The sequence below is a fragment of the Lasiosphaeria miniovina genome (genome assembly GCF_030549165.1).
Source record: "Lasiosphaeria miniovina strain SMH2392-1A chromosome Unknown B0T26scaffold_6, whole genome shotgun sequence".
Classification (NCBI taxonomy): domain Eukaryota; kingdom Fungi; phylum Ascomycota; class Sordariomycetes; order Sordariales; family Lasiosphaeriaceae; genus Lasiosphaeria; species Lasiosphaeria miniovina.
In genome coordinates this window covers 177,006-193,257 of record NW_026848225.1, presented here as the reverse complement: position 1 = coordinate 193,257, position 16,252 = coordinate 177,006, and the positions used below count along the sequence as shown (strand labels likewise).

The 16,252-nt window shown below is 53.6% G+C and overlaps 5 protein-coding genes across 5 annotated transcripts; 2 read left to right on the top strand and 3 right to left on the bottom strand.

Moving 5' to 3' along the window:
* Positions 1–376: 376 nt before the first annotated feature.
* Positions 377–2,285, top strand: B0T26DRAFT_678491 (uncharacterized protein; the record flags this gene model as incomplete). Its single annotated transcript, XM_060440235.1, has 7 exons — positions 377–384; positions 495–802; positions 1,184–1,269; positions 1,396–1,497; positions 1,546–1,641; positions 1,712–1,891; positions 2,238–2,285. 7 exons carry the CDS (start codon positions 377–379, stop codon positions 2,283–2,285), a joined length of 828 nt encoding a protein of 275 aa, XP_060292312.1.
* A 3,620-nt stretch (positions 2,286–5,905) lies between these two features.
* B0T26DRAFT_653408 (mitotic-spindle organizing gamma-tubulin ring associated-domain-containing protein) lies at positions 5,906–6,267 on the bottom strand (the record flags this gene model as incomplete). The annotated part of the gene is made up of 3 exons (XM_060438454.1): positions 5,906–5,998; positions 6,059–6,136; positions 6,184–6,267. The coding sequence occupies 3 exons, from the start codon at positions 6,265–6,267 to the stop codon at positions 5,906–5,908; spliced, it is 255 nt and encodes an 84-aa protein (XP_060292311.1).
* A 321-nt stretch (positions 6,268–6,588) lies between these two features.
* Positions 6,589–7,414, bottom strand: B0T26DRAFT_654343 (chromosome segregation protein Spc25-domain-containing protein; the record flags this gene model as incomplete). Its single annotated transcript, XM_060438536.1, has 2 exons — positions 6,589–7,136; positions 7,201–7,414. The coding sequence occupies 2 exons, from the start codon at positions 7,412–7,414 to the stop codon at positions 6,589–6,591; spliced, it is 762 nt and encodes a 253-aa protein (XP_060292310.1).
* A 277-nt stretch (positions 7,415–7,691) lies between these two features.
* B0T26DRAFT_804820 (RNA polymerase I-specific transcription initiation factor RRN6-like protein) lies at positions 7,692–11,258 on the top strand. Its single transcript, XM_060447139.1, has 3 exons — positions 7,692–7,920; positions 7,979–9,953; positions 10,007–11,258. The coding sequence occupies exons 1-3, from the start codon at positions 7,848–7,850 to the stop codon at positions 10,878–10,880; spliced, it is 2,922 nt and encodes a 973-aa protein (XP_060292309.1). The 5' UTR covers positions 7,692–7,847; the 3' UTR covers positions 10,881–11,258.
* An 841-nt stretch (positions 11,259–12,099) lies between these two features.
* B0T26DRAFT_784592 (uncharacterized protein) lies at positions 12,100–13,558 on the bottom strand. The gene has a single exon (XM_060446760.1). It carries the CDS (start codon positions 13,370–13,372, stop codon positions 12,434–12,436), a length of 939 nt encoding a protein of 312 aa, XP_060292308.1. The 5' UTR covers positions 13,373–13,558; the 3' UTR covers positions 12,100–12,433.
* Positions 13,559–16,252: the final 2,694 nt, after the last annotated feature.

Genomic DNA, 16,252 nt, shown 5'->3' with positions numbered 1-16,252 from the left:
AGTCGAAGCGCGATTCCGTGAATTAACTTGATATAGTCCCTAAAATGATCCAGTATCCAGCTTCACGTCCTTGCACTTCTCATGTCTACACTTCTCATACTTATATATAAGCTGGCCAAGTATAGTCTGAAAGTACCAATGTTCCCTTGTCTCCTACGACCTGTATAAGGGCATAGATATACGAAGCTAGGCAGGTTGTGCCAGACCAAGGAGATTGGGAAGGGTCCAGCGACTTCTAAGATGCCTAAGACCGCATAATGTGATCTAAGACTGCAAAACGCTCTCGAACAAAGCCTTGACTTCCCGCTTCGCCTTAGATAGTCCCAGATCACTCTCATCAACCTCGCCAACCTCCGCAGTAAACATTGCCGCCATAATGACCAAGTAGCCGCTTACACTAACGTCCAAAGTGAACTACTCGATACCGACGTCGCCCTCAAGGCCAAGGGCAGCCTACAGGTTCTCTTCTTTCTACTACCCTATTTCATTAATAGCCTTCAAGATCGCGGCACGGTGCTCGTGTACTGGATGGTCCGGGTTACCGAGCTCCTCGAATACCGCATCCACTTGGTTTCAATACGGGCGGTGAATCACGATGTGGAGAACATGCCAGCGGCGGCCATGGTCAAAGAAGACGATAACGTCGCGTGGCACACCCTTCGAGTGGTCCCAGTCCTAGTCGAACCCACCAGAGGGTTGTGCGACGACCTGAAAGTGGATTTACTTGTAGCTGCTGCCAAGGATTTTCGCCGCCTCCGCGATATAACAGCCTTGGAGAGGCCCTGGAACTACGGGGATACCTGTCACGGCGCGCAACGGCTGTAGCACACTATAACCCACTACAGGTTGCAAGTCGTCGACTTGCAATTCTGGCATCCTTTTGGGGGTTCTAGCGCAGTGGTAGTGGGTGCTGTGAGCTGGCGCCGTCACAATACCGAGTATAGATTGACCACGAAGCCGGGCAATAGCAGCTCTACAAACTGAGATTTGCGCCATCTATATAATCAATTAGTAGACTACACTCTTCACTCAAAACTAAGGGCTAGCCTTAATAGAGCTGAAGCTTGTCGAATGATAGACAGGTGAACAATGCGAGGCCCGAGCAAAGTTAAGATAGGAGACCTAAGACCGCGCTCTCTATACGTGATGGAGAGACTAGCGTTAATGGAACGTGCCGATACAGGGAGATTGAGGCTGGCAACAGCGGCGAAGATGTGCAAGTGCGAGCGGCTCGAGCTCGAAGTGGAGTTGACTGTGGAGGTGGTAAAGGTATGGCGATGTCGTGCCGGAGTTTAAAGCGGGAGACTTGGGAGCGGGCTCTTCGCTCCAGGTAGGTTAGGCGGTGCAGAACGCGCAGTGCGGTGGTTCGGCAGATGTGGCTTGACTACTTAGAAGGAAGCGCTCGTAATCGAGACGCGCAGCCGGAAGGCGCTCGAAGAAATATTTCTGCGGTCGGCAATCGTTGCCGAAACAGCCTGTTTTAAGCGCGCTCAATCGGTGCGACGATTACTGCAAAATTAATTTGACAGATTGATGTTGAAAAAGGATGACAAGTTGTTGGCGGCCGAAGGTGCTCGGCAGGTCGAGGAAGCCAAAGCCATACTTGAAAATCTCAGCTGTCGGGGCACCCTTCTAATCCGGGTTTGTCACCAGCTGCTTCCTCTCCATTTTCCTTTTCAGCAACTCTTCCTCACCCTGAAATGCTATCAAGCGGCCGCCACTCAGCTATCTCAGACCATCAAAGACAAGCCTCGCAGATCCAAAGAGACTTGTCTGCCTAGTATTCGGGATGTCGGTATATGTCGGTGGACGGCGGGCGGGCTCAATCGAGGACATAAGGCTTGTTGAGGGGTCTGGCATCTCGGCATTACTGAAGAAGACGAAACTCTCGGTACGTAAACCTGAATTCTATGTGGCCTGGCATCTTGCTTCTGCCCAGCCTATGGAAGTTACATAGAAGTTTTCACGGCATGGTGGAGTGGCAGACCTGGAAAAAGTTTCAGAGATTTGGGGAGGAAGATATGGTATTCTCTGATCGCCCTTGGTGGTTCTGCTCGGAACTCATATGGCATCTGCGGTACAAATATGCCTGCGGTCAATAACCTACGGTGATGCTGCACGACGCCAGCGCGTGTTCTCTGCCGATCAAGGAAGAGGTGGGGACTCCTCCGTTTGTGAGCACGACTGTTTTTTTTTTCTTAAAAAAAAAAGGAAAAAAAACCGGAATACACTAACAGGAGGGAAAGAGGGACCCGTTTTTGGATCCCAAGAACCCCGGTTCCTGACCCCCTCTACCTCGTAGGGCAAGCTTCTAGGGATGTGACTGCACCGCGGCTACGTTCCAGTCTCAAGGTTTGAGCCGCTTCATATGGCTCGCCGACGTTTCGTGCCTTTTAAGCCCGAAGGGGGTCGAGAATTCCATCTCACAAGTCTTGCAGCGTGGGATTTTTTCTTTTTCGGAGGCTGATTCGTACATTCTTTTATGGCGTATAAGGTCGTAACGTCTGTCGAAGTTTAGCCCACATATATCACACCAATAAGAACGATTAGTTTGGTGGGTTTTGTCGTGCCTTGTAAGGTCGTGGCTTCTAGAGAAGCCCCTTTTGGAAATATTGCACTAGTATCGTTTCGATATAGGAAGAGGCATGAAGGGCTCTGAGTGAGACTCTGCGGAGGGAGGCTTTGCTGTAGAGACAGTGGAAGGCTCGGCGGCAGAAGACGGCTCTGTGAAAGCTGGCTGTGGAAAGAAAAAGAACGATTCTCCTGTGAAGAACGGTACTGTGAATGCCAGGGTGGTTGTGAGAGGACTATAGTGATATAGATGAGACGATATTGGTTCGTAGGCCTCGGATCTGGTCGAGGAGTCAATCGTTGTATTCTGGTCAAAATCAGAGCTCCAATAGGGATCCATATTGGGTGTATAACTCGGAACCGGAGATAAAATATAGATATCTTCGTTGTTATTGTTGTTGTTGCTGCTGCTGCTGTTGTAACGAGGGCTAAAATAGAGAAGAGAAATAAACGCCCTATTATTCAAAGTGGGCCGAACAGGAAGAGAGAATGTATTTAGCCTCTCGTATATATAAGCGTTCTCGTATTTTAGATGGCGGTTAAAATAATTAAAAAATACAACGATGCTCCAGGAATCACCATCAGGTGGAAATTGAGATAATTATCTAAAAATTCTTCATCAGCACGATAAGTAGTAATAAGTACTCTTGACCAGAAAGCGCTTGGTAGGCGCCAGGGGAAGAAACATGGGAACTTGACGTCGTGACTGCCGAATTTCTCCAATCATAGTTTGGTAATTCTCGGCTTCTCAGCGGCTGGTAATGCAGCCGTTCCATCGCGGAGTAAAATGAATCCTCTATAATGCCCTGGTATGCGCGCAGACCAAAATGGCAATTCTAACAACATCCCCATGACGCTCTTCATATGCAGGCTGGACTCAGATTAGAAAAGCGTATCCCGAGGGAGACGGTAGTAGTTATGATTGAATAGATTCTGGGAACGAAGAACACTCCGTCTTGACTATGAACACCAAAAAGCACAGTCATTGTCATTTAACCGCCGAGGTTGCATGGGAAGCGCGCATCTTCTGCAAGGTGGTTGGCTCTTCAGTTGCTCATTCCTTATTAAGAATACGCGGGCACTATCACGCCTCTCGCGGTACTTTACAATAGATCTGAGGACTCACGAAGTATTTGGGCACGGAGGTCAAAAGCCATAGTTACCGTGAAAGAAAAGACAAGGCACGACTACCTAGCGCAGCTCAAGATCCACAAAAATACGAAGTCGCTGCGTTACTTGTATGTGAATTCCAGGCCAACTGACCAGAAAAGCTTTCCCACTCGTCTTGAAACGGCCGTGCCTGGCTCCGCCGCTCATGAACCCCCTACCACCTCCTCGCCCAAAACTCAGTTGGATAGAGACTATGCCTAAATATATCACATGTGATACCTCACAAAAACTTATCATATTTGCCATTTTGTTACATAACCGCGCGCCAACGTTCCAAGAGGTCTCCTTTCATGGCGCAATTAAAAGCGTTGGATGGAGGCTATTGGATGGAGGCTATTGGATGGAGGCTGTTGGATGGAGGCTGTTGGATGGAGGCTATTGGATGGAGGCTCTTGGATAGAGGCTGTTGGGTGGAGGCTGTTGGGTGGTGACGGAGGCGCAAAAGATACAAGGACGCGCAGCTTCAAGTTTTTCACTGCTTCCTCGGTGGTAGAAAGAGTAAAACAAAGAAATGGCTACTCGAACGCGACGGGAAAAGAAACCCAAGCTGAATAATGCCTAGAACTGGCTTCACGATAATGCAAGGATAGTTACGCGGACTGTTATTAGTTCGAAGGCACCTAGGTCGTGCCAGGTGTCGTAAGACTAGATTGGAAAGGTTGTAGTTGGGGGGATATTAGGAAGATATATAGTTGCAAAATGCCCTGCGATTGTGCCTCCCCGGCGGCTGGCATACCTAGTGTCGAGTGTGGTCGGCTTGCGTGGGAATGGCTTCATTCGCGAGCCAGCCGCCCAGGGTGCCAGAAGACGCTCTCAACAAATAAACGGTCCTAGCGACAGGGAAATTTCGATAATCACCAGTCGCGCCTGCTGACACCGTCTCGAGAAAACATGGGCGGTTGGGTATGTAAATTCGTCTATTCCATCGAAGTATCTTATTATCGATCACGAAAAGATATCACAGACAGGGAATATTACAGGGTTTTTTATTACTCCCGGTAAACTATTTAGTAATTACTAGAATCTAAATAAACCACCTTTCTCTCTTAGCATGGAAGAAGGGCAGGATCGATCGGGATCACAGTCTTGCTTTGGCTGCTATTACTTGACCCACCACCACTCTTAAAGTGTGTATAATATCGCCCAGCCAAAGCCGCCCGAGTCCGGTTTTTCTCTCGAAAGTCCTCTGCAAATCGCCGATGAATCATATCCCAAGTTAGTCCCTAGGTTCTCAAAAGGATGAGAAGGGTGTCCTCTTCGCGAGTCCAGGGGCCATTTTTCTTTGAACGCCGACTTTTGACCGGGGAATCGGATAATGTTGGTCTGGTGGAAATTGGCATCTTGGCTGGGGAATTGTATTGTCGGCTTCTAGCTACGCAATTCGTGCAAGGCGGCCAAGAGAACTGTAGCTGGATAGTTGCTATGCCATCCACGATCACGCGTTTGAGGACTGCATCCTCAAGTGGCCACTCATCGGACTCCCCCGCGGAGCTTTGAAAGACAGGTCTATCATCGACGGCATCGAAACCTAGGCTCGGGCTTCCTAGTAAGGGAATTAGCTACGAGAACGCCCGGTCAAGAATTCGAAGAACTGACCCAAATCGCTGATATTACCAATGCCCGCTTGCAAAGGAACATCGCAAGTATTGTCAGGGATGGCCTGCTCGGCCGCTGATAGGGCGGGCGATGGACGCGGCGGTGTTTGGGAAGGCGATATCCATCTGGGCTGTGGAGAGAGCTCGAGAAAAAGGGGTGGCCAGCGCAAGAAGAAGACATGACGATATCACACGCACGGTATGGCGACAGCATATTTAACAACGGAATGAAACCAGAGGGCGGGGGGGAAAACGGGGGGTGTTTAGTTTATCATGTCCTCTACTGACTGCTCAACTACGTAGGCAACTAACCGACCAAAACAGCAGTGATAAATGAGCCCAGCATCCGCTTAAGCTCTATTCACACTCGAGAGAGCGAGACGAGGCGGCCAAAACGACATGACAAGACATACAAGCAAGCAAGAAACACCCCCGTACGCTAGCCAGTCTCTGTGATGATCGCTGCTTCCCTTCTCCGATCGCCCATGCACATCACTCGTTTCTCGATTTCCACGAGAATACCGCCGCCGTCGCCGTCGCCGTTACCGCCGAGCCTGCCCCTGGGTGCTTCATCTCCGACGCACCGGTGGGGCCTGGGCCTGAGCCTCCTGGGCATGGGCTTCCTGGACCTGAGCCTCGTTGCGCAGCTCCTTAACCACGGACTGGGGGAGGTTAGTGTCAGTCACCAGTTCCGGATGAGGGTGTGGTTTGAGAGTACATACCGCCAGCGCTTCCGGGCTCACGCCGTTCTCGATCATAGAGATGCAGATGGACAGGGTGCGGCGGTCGAGGTGGCAGTTCTTTTTATTTAATAATTATAGGGTACGGTTTAGAGCAGCGTACTCACCAAAATGGTGGAGATCTCGTGGAGGATGTCGACGGCCTGTTGAGCCGCGGCCTGCTTCTCGCTGCGTTCATCCGGGGGCGCCATGGTGGCGGCTACTTCATTTGGTGCTGTGGAGGGGCATACGTTGAAATGTCTTTTTGATAGTACTTGTTGAGAGTGGTTGCACTGAATTGTCTGAGTGATGGCGATGAGGTGGGATGGGATGCAAGGAACTGCCCCGCGACGCGACGCGGTTCGCCAATCAAACTGACGGTTACCCCTAACCCTAGGTATCCCGTACCCAAAGCTCTTTCCTGGCATGGCATCTAAACCGCATCGTTGCCGTGAATTGAGATTTACAGCACAGATACGTAGGTTATTTGGTCCTGGCACACTGGACGGAAGAGCATAACAATTGCACTGCGGCTACGACTTGAGGGCCTCGACAAATAGCTCGCGCATGCCCTTGAGCAGCACGGCCAGCTCGCGCGTCTCATTCACGCGCTCCAGCACGCGCTCGACCTTGTCCTTCTCGAGCTTGGGGCGGCAGTGGCGCACGTCGTAGTCGCGGCTGCCGGTGCTGAGCTCGAACCAGGCCTCGCGGTCCCAGCTGCGCTCGTCGACGTGCGTGTAGACGAACTTGAGGCGGTCCTCGGCGCCGGCGCCCTCGATGCGCAGGCACAGATTCGTCACCCAAAAGTCCAGCTCCGGTACGTTAAAGCGCGCCTGCGCCTCGAGCCGCTCCGCGTGCGCGCGCTGCGCCGCCAGTCGCCCATCGATCTCGCGCTGCGTCGCCGCCATCTGCGCCCGCAGCCCGTCGCGCGTCGTCGCTTGCGCGTCCCGCTGCGCCGTCAGTGCCGCGATCGCCCCCTGCATCTCGCGCGTCTCGGCCGCCTCCTTGGCCATGGTCTGCTGGTGCGTGCTGGTCTTGAGCTGCAGGATCTCAATGTCCTTCTTCTTCATACGCTGGTCCTCTGTTTGTGTTGCGTTCATGTTAGCGAGGTCTGCGCCTGTGACAACTCTTGCTTTCTCGCGTACCTTGCAGCTCCGTCACGTTCATGCGGAACTGGTTCCTTTCTTCGAGCACCCGCTTGCGCCCCTGCTCGATGAAGGCGTCGAACTTGACGGTGAACTTGGCCATGCGGTCGCGCAGCTCGTCGAAGCCAAAGTTGATGCTGGGCAGCGTGTCGGCCATGGACGGGCCCGTGGGCGCGCGGCTCGTCGAGAGCGACGGTTCGAAAATGGAGGCCATTCTGTTTTTGGTGTAGTGCGTATATCGTATTCCGTCGTGGATCGTCAATCGTGAATCGTAAATGCTCAATTTGCGCTGCTGTGGTGTGGTGTTGAGTTGCGGCGGCTGCGGGGGAGACGGGATGACGGCCTTTGTTTGTATTTCCCTAGGGTGGTTTCCCGGGCACCCACCAACTGCTGGCGAATAGTCTCCAAAGCACGGACCATCTCTCGCAGCAGCCCGCTATTGGCCACCGCCGATAAGGCCGCTCCCAACTTTCTGACATTAAGAACCTTGAGGACTCTCTCACCGTTGAAACGGTTGCAAGCAGTGGCGTTGGGCCTGTCGACGCCCGATTTTGTCGCCGCTTTCTCTGCCTGGATTTAGACCTGAGGAGAGAAGCTGATGCGGACCTGTCGGTAATCAGCAGCTCGCTCGGGAAGAATGATAACGAATGATGGCGCATTCGTCTCTCTACAACCAAATGGCTGACCCATTTGCGTCCGGCTCGGGCGAGGCTGGGCAGAGTAAGTCTTGCCCTCAGTCCCAGATACTGCAGTGCAGATAGATCCTGACAGCTCGCAGCTCCCAATTTTCAGCAAATAACGCCCTTTTCGGAATGGTGTCCCCCTGTCCGCGCAACTGACCCCCCCGCCTTGGCGCCTTCCCAGCTGCCCCCCTCGCGCAACAGCTGGCTGTTCAAACACTGCCCAGAGGCCTGCGTCGGCGATGATGAAGTCAAGGCCATCCTCGCCGACGAGCTCGGCGTTAAGGGTAGCGCCCGGCTCGCGCCTCCTGCCGAGAGCTCGGCCTGCCTCATGGCCGTCGGCGAGATCTCAGACACTAGACACTCGGGCAAGGCCACAGGCCATGCGGCGCTGGCTTTTGCCTCGGGCGAGTCGGGCAACGTGCTTTGTCTGCTCGGCATGTCCCACGAGGACCGGTCCTGGGCTGAGGAGCATGTCACAGTGCATCTAAATACCCCCGACACGCGCCTCGACGGCGAGTGGTGCCAGGACAGCGCGCCCATCTCCTTGGTCAAGTTTGCCTCTGATCCCGATGCGAAGACCCCGATCCGCTGGCTTCTTGTCCAAAAGGCGGCTTCGACGACCATCTGCGCCCCAGAGCTCAGAGAACTTCCCTCGAGACATGGAGAGCCGGCCGGGAAGGCGGCAGGGGGCGCTGGGCTGGCGCAGATATTTGTAAACCCGCTAGCCACCATACGCTGTGAACAGACTGGAGGCTTCTCGCACTCTGATCTCGCTTTCAGCCCCTCCTTCGGCGAGGATGCACCTCAACTCGCCATAATCGACACGGCCGGCTGCTGGAGCGTGTGGGACATTACCAGCCACCGCTCTGCTGGCCGGCTCAAGTCGCTGAACCCGGTCGTGAGAATGTGTGGCAGCATCTCGCTAGGCTCCATTCCCGACTTTCCCGCAATAACCGAAAGCACAAGTGATCGAGACCCACATAGAATAGCGTGGCTACTGCTGGATGCGCATGAACGTCGCTCCAAAAGTCGGTCTAGAAGTCGCAAAGAGAGTCGCGCGAGAAGCCGCAAAGACAGCTACTCGAGAAGTCGCAGAGGAAGCTCGTCGAAGCAGCCAAGCGGGTCAGTCGAAATCACGAGCCCGCCTTCTCCGTCGCGGCTGCTTCTCATGAGCACAACCAATGCCTTGTCTCTGTTCGATGTCGACACCGGCAGGTTTCGGTCTGTTTCCCGCAAGGTCCTGTCGGAGAACCAGCAGATTCTCGACGTGGCCCCGTCCTTGCTGGACCGCTCTCAGGCGTTCATCCTCACCGAGTCCAGCGTGGTGTGGGTGGCGACGCGGGAACACAGCAGTGGCAAGTTGACTCTCGACGTTCTTGCCTCTTGCCCCCACGAGAAGGACAACACAGACCCGGAGCTCAAGCTTAATGTGTCTCCTGGCGCCTACGTTAACGGCCGCGAAGCGTGTTTCGTCTGCGTCCGCTCGACCAGAGACTCCCGGATGGCCGTCATCTGGTGTATACCGCCCGAGCCTGGCGCGGCAGCCCAGTGCCACCGCGAGCTGGTTTCGCTGAATGTCTCGTTCAATTTCGTGGGCATGGACATGCTCCTGGTCTCTCGCAGGACAGGCGCAGGCAAGACGGAGGCGCCTCGGCGCAACGCCCTGACCGAGGCGAAACCAAGATTTTTCCAGATCCTGACCATGGGGCCCGACCTGGCCGTCCACAGCTCGCTCTGCGCCTGGCTGGACGGCCCCGACCTCCGTCTGGAGCCTCCTGACACACTCGTCGATCGGACAGAAGCTGAAGGCGAGAGGGTGAAGCCCCCAAAGCGTCCCGGCGACGCCTTTGCGGTCCCGGACGGGTTTGACGACGGCGTCAGTCCGCAGCCTGCCGGCGAAGAGCCGGCGCAGGATGACTCCGGGGAAACCGCTACTCTGGAGCTATGGCCTCTGCCGGCATACAGGGCCGACAGAGGGCGTTCGAGGCCTAAACTCGGAGCCTTGGGTGACGCCATCGACGACGCCGTCGAACGGGAGAGGAGGGACGGGTACATGCCCAGGCGCTCGCTGTAAGTTGGCCGGAATTACCTGTCTAGACTCTGCTGACATGACATTCTGTTAGGCTTGACCTGGTAGGGCGCGGACGGACGGTCGAGGAGCTCGCGCAGCTCTCGACAGACTGGACAACGCATCAGAGAAGCCTAATCCAGGATGCCGCCGGATGGCTCGAGGTGCCAGCAGCCGCAGCCCGCTCACCCGGCCCCAACCTGGACGCCGTCTACAAGGACCTCAAGAACATGTTCCACCCGCTGCAGCGCACATCCAAGCTCGGGAAAGCCGCCGAGCGGCAGCGAGCCGCCCTGGAGCGCATGACCGCCGAGCTGTTCCTCGCCAAGATCGGCATCGCGACCCCGCCGCACCAGGCCAAGTCCACCGACAGACACTCATCGCAAATTCCCGCCTCAAGCCCCCCCCTGCCCTTCCGCAGCTCGCCACCGCTCCCACTGCCGCAGTCGTCGCCGCCCACGGCCCTGGACGACGGAGATGACGTCGACGACGAGGTAGTCCTCCGGCTGCGCAAGTACGCCACCGTCGGGCCGAGCGTAATAACAAGCGACTTCCGCGACAACCCGGTGCTGGCGCACTGGCGCGTCGGCGAAGCCTCAGGCGACGAGACTTCCCACTGGATCTCCGGCGAGAACGAGGAGGAGCTCGAGCAGGCGGCCAAGCAGCGCCGCAAGATGGACACGCGCCGCCGCCGCGCCGAGAAGCACGCCGCCAAGGCCGCCGCCTACGGTACTACCGGCCTCGACTACCGCCCTGTCATGTCCATGCCGACCGCCATCATGTCCAGCCAGCCGCGGCGCGTGTCGGCGGCCGGTTTCTCGCAGATCCGCTCGTCGCAGGTCGTCCGCTCGCAGGTCGTGCCTGGTGCGTTTGGCGGCCGCACGCTGCTGCAGGCGCGAAAGCCAAAGGTCAAGGAGGGGTTCAGGTAGCGTGAAGGTGGCGTTGCTTGTCTGGTGGGGTGGTTAAGGGGTACTGCTTCGGCAGCAGGCACGGTTTCTGAATGCAGCATTTTTGTACAGCATGGATGTGTGTAATTGGCGATTTGCGCTTAGTTCAGGCAGGCAGGCATCCATTAGCATCCATCCATTGGCAGGCATGGCATAGGCATAGACATGGCGTAATTTCAGAATACCTTACTGAGGCGGAAGCAATACAAAAGCAATCCATGCTGAGATGTACAGTATATACGTCCATGGATAGGTACTTTCTTTCGTCTACTCTTGCAAGCGGCGAATACTGCACACTCACTAGTAAAATACTCTACCTCAACGGCCCTTTGTCTTTCTTTCTTTCTTCTTTCTTTCTTGCCTTGCCTCCGGCGGCCCTCCAGGGGCACCTGAGGCGAACTGCTCGCTGCGCTCGAAAGTCGTTCCTTACCTAGGTAGGCATATATGTATATCCAGTACTCTCTAGATTCTAAACTGAACTAGTCAATACCTACCTACCTTATTACAACCTTATTACAGCCCGTAGGCCTTCATATTCACAACCGACTACGGAAAGTATTCCATTGGTATGAAGAAAGGAGGGAATCCTCACAAAATACAAATTCATATCGTGTATTTTGATTGTTAATGCGGTCAGTTATTGGCTCATTCCCCTGCTACGTAAGGTAGTCTGGTTGTGCATTTCGTCTCGTGTAGCCGAGATGGAAACTATCGGGCAATTGGAGATGCGAAAGATGGTTGGCCGAGAGAGGTTGTAGTGTAGAGGCTTAAAAAGACCCCTAACCTAACCTAAACCCTATGCTCGAAAGCTAGGCCAGCTGGGCGGGCCGCGTGGGAAGTGCAAATAGTGCTTATCCGCATTCGGCAAGGAGCTCCCACCGTCTCGCAACGTCCCGTCTCGCAACGTCACGTCACGTCACCTCGACAAATGCTCGGAGCTCTGTTGATAAAACCAGCACTGCGAGGAGAAAGGCAAAAGGCAGATCCGTCCAACATCCCACCACCTTGAGTAATTGCTTCGTTTCCCTGTGGCCGTTGACGCCGATGACCTCAAGGTCGTCGTGGCCGTCGTCGCCACTAACGTCAAGGTTGTCGCAAAGCAGGAGCCTTGCCAAGTTTCTGGCTGGCGGACGGCGCGTCATCGGTCTCGCCGGCGGCAGCTGGACGAGCCTCCAGTGAAGGGTGAAGACTCTTGGAGGGCGACAGCGAGCGGCGGAGGCGTCTACCAATCGTTCTCAGCCAGTTGTGACCCTTGCGCCGGACAGGTATTGACTTGACAGCACGGTCGAGATGAAACTGCCGGATGCTTGCAACGAATTCGCAATACTTCTCTATCATCTTGTCCGTGTCCTCCTTGGTCGTGCACGTTTTGGCGATGGCTGTTGCGATGTAGTTGAGAGGGCGATAGAACACGGGCCCCTGATGATCCGCCGGGTGGATCTTGGCGCCACCTTCCAACAATGCTTGCCATACCGGGGAATAGCGTGCCCCCCATTCCTCCCTGCCATACTTTTCGCTCGGAGCCCAATAATCCTCTAGAGTGTCCCACCGGAAGGAGATGATATTGGCGACTTCGGAAGCAGACGGTGCGTCAGGGTCGCCGTGTAGAAATTGAAAAACCCACCCGCGACGGCGACATTCTGTCCTCGGTTCCAATCACCAGGGCAAAGCTTGTCAAAGAATAGTCTTGCCATACTGGTTATTCGTGAGTGCACCATCGCACGCGTCATATCATCGATGATGGCGTCAGTATCAGCGCCGCCAGTGAGATGGGTAGTAGCCATGGTATCATCGTCGGTGTCCGGCTGCCTAGGGTATATTGCCAATCTTTCCCAACGCTCTTTGAAATAAGCTAATGGGATTCCTGATCTTCTAGTCCAAGAAAACTCCCAATCGTCATTCTGCGCGCTGAAACGGAAGTCCTCAGATATAAGGCGAGAGAACCCCGAAGCTCCAAGCACATTAGTAACCGTACGACAAAACTCGTTACATGTCTTTGTCTGTAACTCGGTAGGCTCCTTAGGTTGGAGGCAGGTATCGTCTGTACCTGGGATTTCCGAACGGCTGCCCTGTTCTTCCGCGCTGCTGTGTCCAAGTAGCGGTGTGGAAGCATCTGAGAGTGCTGAGATAGTAGCTCCGGCAAATACAGATCCGCAAGCTCGCCCTATGCTATTTGACACTGGCCACGAGACTGATTCACCGTCAGGCGTTGCGGCAGCCAGTGTTGTGATATTCAGCTCGGGGGTGATAGCCCAGCCTCCAGAGAAACAGGCTGTTGTGAATAGGGTAACGAATACACCCGGCTCCAGGGCTGCTTTGAGGCGTACGATGCTGAGACCCCTGCGTCGGTCGCCATTATCGAGGCATAGGTAATGGCCCTCAATTCCGTGGCAGAATACGATGAGAAGAAGGGGGGATCCGGCCTTAGCGCGGAGCGACGCTTTGCTAACCTCATCGAGAAACCTGTCGATCATCCCCGCAGGCTCGACAAGGGTTATTGGAGTAATGTCTGAGTCGAGGAGGTCACGACTCAAGACGACCTTGCGGCCTCGATGGGGGTAACCATGGAGAAAGTCACCGTGCTTCTATAGCAGCCTCTCTGGCTTGGCAGCTGTGAGCCAGGTTTGATCCGCGACAGAGCCGTTGAGCAGGTAGTTGAGAGCGTAGAAATCGGACAGAAACCATCCATCCTTTTTCTGGTCGCCGGTTTGGACCGTGGGATGGGTCGCCGCGACGACGATGGTATTTTCGTGAATTAACGGGATAGTGTGGGTGAGGAAGGTGTCGGGGTGCGAAGACAACCCCTTGTGCGTGCCACCAGCAACCAGTGGGTTTCGCTCCGCCATCTACAGCGAGTCAGCAACGGCAGGGTGCGTAGTGTAGAGATGGGTAATTCCTACGGCGATATCGTCGGCGGCTGATGGCTGTAGGAGGAACCAGCTGGAGGGATTGACGTTTGTTGGATATAGGAGGTACCATCCCCCACCCCCCACCCGATCACCCCTTTTACACCAAAACACTACATATTCGAACAACGACAGCATAGTCAATTGTGAAGCTATTAGCAAGCAGGGAATTGAGCTAGTTAGGTAATTGCATATAGTTTAAGCTTAATGTGCATTTGTCAGCCCACAGGCCCTACAAATTTTACTTGATCGTCGCAAATTAATTGCAACTTAGCTTCTTTGTGCTCCCTTGGCCCAACCTTTGGGTGCGTATTCTATTGTGCTGCCGCAATGCCTTCCTATACCGATGAAGGTATGGGAAATGCCTACCTAGATGTTACGGATAACAAGCTTTCTACTCGCCAGGCGGCTCAAAAGAACGGCGTACCTTATACAACATTGAACGACAGGCTCAAAGGCATCTCCTCCAAAGAAGAGACTCTCTAGACTCAAAGAAGGCTGACAGAGCCTCAAGAAAAGAGGCTCGTTGAGTGGATCATCAAGCAAGAAAGCCTCGGTTATGCTCCTACATACTCAGCAGTTCGTAGCATTGCTGCAGCGCTCTGTAAAGAAGTAGGGGATCTAGACCCTATAGGGAAAAACTGGATTACTGGCTTCAAAGCCCGGAATCCCGCCATTCGATCCAAAGTCGGCAAGAAAATGGAAGCCGCTCGCTTTAACAGCTTTACTCCAAAGGCTGTTAACTGGTATTTTGATATCAGGGAGAAAGAGTATGGCTGGATCAATCCTCGGCTTACCTTCAATGTCGATAAGGCCGGCATTATGGCGGGCTTTGGTAAGAAAACGACGTTTATTGTCTCTTCTATTACTTATTCTATACAGGGCTTGATTCATTGGTCCTAGGGACCGTAGAGACGAAGAAAACCTATCTCAAAAGTGACCAAGGCCGCAGCTGGTCCACCATGATCGAATGCATCGGTGCTACGGGTACTCTACTTAACACAGGCATTATTTTTAAAGTAAAAGACCTTCAAACCTCCTGGTTTGAGCGGAAAATGCGTGAAATCGTGCCCTGGCACTTCGTTACTACTGAATAAGGGTGGACTGACAACCAGATTGCAATCAGCTGGCTTGAGGATGCTTTTCTTCCACAAACCGACCCCCTACTCAAATACGACAGCGAAGCCCGGCTTCTTCTTCTCGATGGCCACGGTAGTCATAATACTGTAAGAGATAAGTCCTATACGCTCCTTGGTCTAGTTATCTCATAATATATATATAGGACGAATTTATGACGATATGCTTCATCAACAATGTATATGTATCTTCCTACCGTCCCACACCTCTCACGGCTTACAACCACTTGACAACGGACCTTTAAATGCCGTCAAAACTTACTATAGACGTGAACTAGCCAAACTAGCTAGTATAACTGACGCGGCACCAGTTAACAAGCTGAACTTCATTCGTTGCTACAAGGTAGCAAGGGAGGAAGGATTCACCGAAAAGAACATCAAATCATCGTTCCGGACGACCGGTAATTGGCCTATTAGTAGGTATAAAGCCCTCAACCACCCAGAGATCCAGAAAGACAGGGAAAAGACCCCTGAGACCCCTGTGTTTACCGGAGTCCCTGAAGTCCCTGATACCCCGACTACAGGGCGTCAAGTTATGGATCTGAGCAAAGGAAGTAGCCCGAGTACTAGAAGGAAGTTCCAGAAGGCAGCCCGGGCCGTTGACAAGCTTCAGATGGACCTGGTTCTCAAGAAGGCTCGTATTGAAGCCCTTGAGGCTGAATTGGAGCGCATCAAGCCTAAAAAAGAAGGAAAATTCCTAACCCGAATAAGCGATTTATGGACTTAGGGACTATTTTACTAGGTGGCCAGGTTGACGCAGAGCCGGAAGCAGAGCCTCAAGCAGAGCCACAACCTGATGAGATGGAAGAGGAAGAAGAGGACGAAGATGATGATGATGACGAGGCTTTGCCGGCAAGAATGACCCGATCTGGCCGTGAAACACAAAGGCCGGCTCGCTATGATGATCGAGCATGTAATTGCCTATATTTTGCTATATTTGGCTCGCGAATTGCTTCAGAATTGACTGCACAGTCGTTGTGCAGATATCTACTATTTTGGTGTAAAAGTGGTGATCGGGTGGGGGGTGGGGGATGGTAGAAGATGGTTGTGGGAGGAAGCAGCGGGAGGAATTGATGTCGTTGGGTAGAGAAAGATAGTTTGAGGAGGGAGGAATCAAGAAACGGCAGGAAATTGCTGCCGTGTGCCTTTTAAGCTTGTGCTAGGAAAGGGCAGGGTGAGAAAAAATGCGCTTTCACATACTAGGGAAAAAGGCTCTTTCCCTACAAAAGCTCCCACACCACCAAACTCTACTACCCGATTCCGCACAGCCAAGCAATTCCCATATTAATAAATATTCCGCCCGCTCTAATAC

Coding starts and splice junctions, on each gene's coding strand:
- B0T26DRAFT_804820 (XM_060447139.1), top strand. CDS start 7,848: ATGATGGCGCATTCGTCTCTCTACAACCAAATGGCTGACCCATTTGCG. Junction 7,921..7,978: donor CTCGGGCGAGGCTGGGCAGA/GTAAGTCTTGCC, acceptor GACAGCTCGCAG/CTCCCAATTTTCAGCAAATA. Junction 9,954..10,006: donor TACATGCCCAGGCGCTCGCT/GTAAGTTGGCCG, acceptor ACATTCTGTTAG/GCTTGACCTGGTAGGGCGCG.
- B0T26DRAFT_784592 (XM_060446760.1), bottom strand. CDS start 13,372: ATGATCGACAGGTTTCTCGATGAGGTTAGCAAAGCGTCGCTCCGCGCT.